This window comes from Strix uralensis, chromosome 1 (genome assembly GCF_047716275.1).
Source record: "Strix uralensis isolate ZFMK-TIS-50842 chromosome 1, bStrUra1, whole genome shotgun sequence".
In the NCBI taxonomy this organism is placed as follows: domain Eukaryota; kingdom Metazoa; phylum Chordata; class Aves; order Strigiformes; family Strigidae; genus Strix; species Strix uralensis.
The window spans coordinates 174,285,178-174,291,177 of record NC_133972.1 but is presented as its reverse complement, the minus strand read 5'-3'; the positions used below and the strand labels follow the sequence as shown (position 1 = coordinate 174,291,177).

Below are 6,000 nucleotides of genomic sequence, written 5' to 3'. Positions count from 1 at the left end.
ACACGTGTGTGCACCATTACGGCCCTGATCCTTGTGCACGGAGCCACGTGCACATGCATGTGCACCATTACGGGCATGCGCCACGTGCACGGAGCCACACGCACACACGTGTGCAGTTACAAGTGCGTGCCACGTGCATGGAGCCACTTGCATACATGTGTGCACATCACAGCCATGAATCGTGTGCATGGAGCTGAGCACACACACATGTGCACTGTTACGGGTGTGCAACACATGCACAGAGGCGGGCGCACACACATGTGCGTGGTTACAGGCCTGCACCTCATGCACAGAGCTGCACGCACACACGTGTGCACCATTACAACCATGAACCTTGTGCACAGAGCCACGTGCACACGCATGTGCACCATTACAGGCATGCACCATGTGCATGGAGCCACGTGCACATGCATGTGCACTGTTACAGGCGTGCAATGTATGCACAGAGCCGTGCACACACACATGTGCACCATTACGGCCATGAACCTTGTGCACAGAGCCATGTGCACACACCGTGTGCACCATTATGGGCATGCACCACGTGCCCAGAGCCATGTGGACACGCGTGTGCACTATTACGGCCATGACTCGTGTGCACAGAGCTGCATGCACACACATGTGCACTGTTACGGGCGTGCAACACGTGCACAGAGCTACATGCACACGCGTGTGCACGTTACAGCCACCAACCTTGTGCACAGAGCCAGTGTGCACCATTATGGGCATGAGCCGCATGCAAGGAGCCATGTGCACACGCGTGTGCACAGTTACGGGCGTGCACCGTGTGTACACAGAGCCACATGCACATGTGTGTGCACCACTATGGACATGAACCTTGTGCACAGAGCCATGTGCACATGCACGTGCACCATTACAGGCATGCACCAGTGCATGGAGCCACGTGTACATGCATGTGCCCTGTTACAGGTGTGCAACGCATGCACAGAGCTGTGCACACACACGTGTGCACTATTACGGCCATGAACCTTGGGCACAGAGACACATGCACACGCATGTGCACCATTAAAGGCATGCACCACGTGCCCGGAGCCACGTGCACACACATGTGCACTATTACGGCCATGACTCGTGCACAGAGCTGCATGCACACACATGTGCACCGTTATGGGCTTGCAACACATGCACAGAGCTACATGCACACGTGTGTGCACCATTAAAGGCATGCACCACGTGGTGCACTATGGACACGCGTGTGCACTATTACGGCCATGACTTGTGTGCACAGAGCTGCATGCACACACATGTGCCCCGTTATGGGCGTGCAACACATGCACAGAGCTGAATGCACACGTGTGTGCACCATTACGGGCATGAGCCGCGTGCACGGAGCCATGTGCACACGCATGTCCACAGTTACAGGCGTGCACCGTGTGTACACAGAGCCACGTGCACACGTGTGTGCACCGTTACGGCCATGAACCTTGTGCACAGAGCCACGTGCACATGCATGTGCACCATTACAGGCATGCACCACGTGCACGGAGCCATGTGCATACATATGTGCCCTGTTACGGCCATGACTCACATGCACAGAGCCACATGCACACACATGTGCACCGTTACAGGCGTGCAACCATGGCACAGAGCTGCATGCACACGCGTGTGCATGTTACTGCCACGAACCTTGTGCACAGAGCCACGTGCACACGAGTGTGCACCATTACAGGCATGAGCCTCATGCAAGGAGCCATGTGCACACGCGTGTGCACAGTTACAGGCATGCACCACGTGTACACAGAGCCATGTGCACACGCGTGTGCACCATTACGGCCATGAACCTTGTGCACAGAGCCACATGCACATGCATGTGCACCATTACAGGCGTGCCCCACGTGCACGGAGCCACGTGTACACACATGTGCACTGTTACAGGTGTGCAACTCAGGCACAGAGAAATGCACACACACGTGCGCACCATTACAGGCATGCCTCACGTGCATGGAGCCACGTGCACATGTGTGTGCACTATTACAGCCATGACTCGCATGCACAGAGCCGCATGCACACACATGTGCACCGTCACGGGCGTGCAACGCGTGCACAGAGGTGTACGCACACGCATGTGCACGTTTCCGCCACAAACCTTGTGCACAGAGCCACGTGCACACGCGTGTGCACCATTACGGCCATGAGCCGCGTGCACGGAGCCACGTGCACACGCGTGTGCGCAGTTACAGGCGTGCACCGCGTGTACGCAGCTGCGTGCACACGCGTGTGCACCGTGACGGCCACGACCCCTGCGCACGGAGCCCCGCGCACACGCGTGTGCACACTTGCGCCCGCGCAGAGCCCGCGCGCCCCCCCCCGCGCATGCGCGCTGCGTGCCCGCCGCCGGACTCCCGCTCCCATCAGCCCCCGCGCCTGGCCCCGCCCTCTCCGCCGGGAGGGGCGTGGCTTGAGGCCGGGCGGGGGAGGGAGGGGGCGTGGGTAAGCCTCCCAGGCCACGCCCCCTCCGCCGCTCCCCATTGGCGGCGCCGCCGTTGTCGCTGGTGACGGCGGGACGCGGCGGGGCCGCGGCGCGAGCGCCGGCCTCAGTCAGCGGCGGGGCGGCCGCGGGGGGGGGAACCGGGGAAGGGGGGTGGGGGGTCGGGTCGGTCACCGGGGCCATGGGAGGCCGAACCGGGGCCGAGACCGCCGCCGAGCGGTAGGGCCGCCGGGAACATGGCGGAGAGGTGAGAACCGGCACCGCGGGGTGGGGTTGGGGCGGGAGGGGAGCGGGGGGTTGATCCCTCTGAGGGGGCCTGAGGCCTGTGGGGAGTGGGGGGGGCGGTTGGGGGCTGCTCCCGCTGTCCGAAGAGGCCCAGACACCCTCAGCCAAACTCCCCCCCCGCCCCGGGGGGTGCTGAGGGAGGTCTGGGCCCCTTTTTATCCCTCCCTCGGGGGGCGTATTCCCTGTCCGCCCCCCCCATATAGATCTGTATAGGGGTTATGGGGGTACCCCGTTTCTTTGGGTTCCCTGAGGGGTGTTTTTCGACACCCTCCCCCCACCTTGGGAGCTATCTGTGCTTCTTGTTGGGGAGGGGGGTATTTTCTCCTTCTTCTGGGTGTATATGGGGAGAACTGACCTTATTGGGGGGAGCGGTGTCAGCGCCACCTTGATTTTTTTGGGGGGGGGGATGGGGGGGGTGCATCCCCACCTGCTCTGTACGTGGTGTAGGTTTGGATCCTAACCCCACCCTGCTCTCTGTGGGTGCGTGGAGTGGGGGGTGAATCCCAACCCCACTCTGTGTCGTGTCCCCCCCCTTTGCTTTTGGTGCATGGGAAGGGGGGGGGGGGGGGGCTGCATGCACCCACCTGGTTGCATGTGGGTGCAGTAGGGAGATGGGGGGGGGGGGGCTGGATCCCAACCCCACCCTGATTCCAGGGGGGCATTGCCTAACGGCGGGGGGGGGGGGGCTGGATCCTCCCCCTCTGCTCCCTGTGGGGGGGTTATGGAGGAGCTGGATCCCCCCCCTGCTCCCCGTTGGGGGGATTGTGGAGGAGCTGGATACCCCCCCCCTGCTCCCAGTTGGGGTTATAGAGGGGTTGGATCCCCCCCTGCTCCCCGTGGATGCTCTGCGGGGGGCGTTATGGATTGGGATGGATCCCCCCCCCCCACCCCTTCCCGTGGGATGCAGCCAGGGGAGGTATTTTTTACGGAGGTGTAAGGTGTGGCAGGGCGAAGCGGGGGGGTGGCGGGGGGTGGGACACACACAGGGTGGCATGCGAGTGGGTGTGGATGCAGGGGGGTGCCGGGGAAAGGGGTGCGGGTAGGGTTTGGGCTGGGGGGGGGGGTTCTGCAGCGGGGTGGGGAGGGGATACACCGGTCTTGGAGGGGGAAGAAATCGCCGAGTTTTGGTGTTTGTACTGGAATGGGGTTTATTTATTTCACATGTGCGGTGGATGGCGAGCCGCTGGTTGGTTTGTTGGTTGTGGGCTTTTTTTTTTTTTTCTTCCCTCTCTGCGCTGCTCTGCTGCTTCCCCAGACCTGCATTCTCCGGCTGCAAAAACTGCAGGATGGGAATTTTTTTTTTTTTCCCCTCCTTCCTTGGCGATAGCAGTTTAATCAACCCTTGAGTGACCTCTACAGATAAACCAGCAGCTGCTGGGCTCCGCTACCTCACCCGGCCCATGCAGCAGGGTGGGCTTAAGCAGAGGCGGGAGGGGCAAAAAGAAAAAAAAAATGTTTTTAAAATAAAATTAATGAAATTGGGGAGCTTGGTGTGAGCTCTGGGGTGCCTCCAAGCAGCAGGTGGCTTGGAGAGGGGTGTGCCTCCGGCTGGGTGTATCTGGACCGGTTGTAAGCGAGGTGTGACGCTGTGCTTCGTGCCAGCGGGCCAGCGTTGGTGGCCGTGCCGTTGCCATCCGTGGATGGTTGGTTGATCTCCTCCATGAAGCGTCTGCCCAGGCGGTAGCTGCGGCTGAATGTTAATATACCACATGATCGTTAAAAACAGCGTGATTGCACCTTGCTGCAAATCTGTCGCCTTCATTTGCAGCGACGTTGAGAGCTGATTTCTTTGGTGCTAGGGGGAACCAACACCCTCGCGATTCCATCATCTGGCTGCTGCAAACTGTCTCGCTGCTGACTTGGGGGGGGGGGGGCGGGGGGGGGCAAGACTGACAGCGCTTGGTATTTGGTGCTTGTGGATGTGAATTGGCCTGTGGATGCGAGATCTTGGCTTAGGCTTGCAAGATGTGACCTTACGTTGGTTAATAAATGCCTCTTGTAGTTCTTCTACCGAGTGTTGCGCCGTACATATATTTTTTAAAATTTTTTTTTTGGAAGGGAGAAGCTATATATTTCTGCCCCATCGCTTAGGATGGATGCGAGAGGGAGGGCTCAAGACATCGAGCAGCGTTACCCTTCCTCTGGTCAAAAGGAGGCACAGAAATCCCCTGTGGAGTTTTGTAGATCCTTGCCCATCAGCACCCAGTAACTTCTTTTCTGTGTGTCTTGGCCGGTGCGTACGCTCAGCTGATCAGGAGCTATCTTCCCAGACTAAAATTTGGATGAATTTAACTCCGCGCCTCATTCCACCGGTACCTGGGATGGCTTTCAAGTCTAAATAACTCTTTAATGTTAATCCCAAATGCCTTGAGTTATGCTAATACCCTTGGGAGAGATCCTTTCAGCGCTCTTTTGGGAAGAAAGGCATATGTTGAGGCCCTCGATCTCTAGGGAAGTCTTTGCTCTGATGCTACAGTTGCCGCTGACGGGGTATTTCCCACCGAAATCTCTGGTTGCTGTACTTTTCCCGCTGCAGATCAAGACAAACCAAGGCCTAGCTTGTCTGCAGGCCAGATGTCTTTGTGCAGCTCTCTTCCAAAGGAGCTGGAGATGGGTTCAAAGGAGCTTTACAAAGGAGGCTGCTAGCGAGACATTGGGATTTGTCAGTGGCTTTAAAAAGACGGGAGGCAGCGAACTTGCTGTCCTCCTGGTAAAATTAATATTGCTGATGTAAAGGTGCCTGAGAAGTGCTCGCAGCTGAATTTCTGTGATTTAGTGTTAACTTCATTGGAGGAGCCTGTAACTGTAATTCCTGGCTATACTCTACATGGCTTAAATTAGGTCATTAACTATCCTAATAAGAGAAGCAGAAATGCCATAGTCTCCTGTAACCTGCAGCTCGGATGGGGAGAGGGAGAGCGAGGAGATGCAGCCAGTTGGCCAAGAGCCCAGAGCTTCATAGCTTGCAGCTGAATAAAAGGTGGGTGAATAGATGCAGGAGGATAAATGTGGTTAAATCAGGTGCTGGCTGTGTCTCTCCTGGGGGGGTCGCGCCGTTGCGGGCCGTGGGACTTGCTGTTGGGCTGCTGGGAGCAAGGAGGGGTCAGAGAATCATTTTGGTTAGAGAAAGACCCTTAAGATCATTGAATCCAACTGTAAAAGGTTGGAAGGAGAGAGAGAGGCTGCTGAAATCTGGACTGTGGAAGGTTCTCCAAATCCTGACCGATGCTGCGTTTCACAAAGGATTTTCCTGATGCCCGTGACGGTGA

The 6,000-nt window shown here is 58.0% G+C and overlaps 1 protein-coding gene across 4 annotated transcripts in view; it reads left to right on the top strand.

Moving 5' to 3' along the window:
* Positions 1 to 2,621: 2,621 nt before the first annotated feature.
* The window catches only part of ARHGAP39 (Rho GTPase activating protein 39), a 165,598-nt gene continuing 162,219 nt past the window's right edge, over positions 2,622 to 6,000 (top strand). For 3 of the 4 annotated variants that reach the window (XM_074889425.1, XM_074889401.1, XM_074889434.1), the window contains exon 1: positions 5,606 to 5,711. In XM_074889425.1, coding sequence (XP_074745526.1) covers positions 5,635 to 5,711 — 77 coding nt within the window. In that variant the 5' untranslated portion in view covers positions 5,606 to 5,634. Of the gene's footprint in view, positions 2,694 to 5,605; positions 5,712 to 6,000 lie in introns of those variants that run through there. The other variant, XM_074889417.1, reaches the window with a different exon arrangement.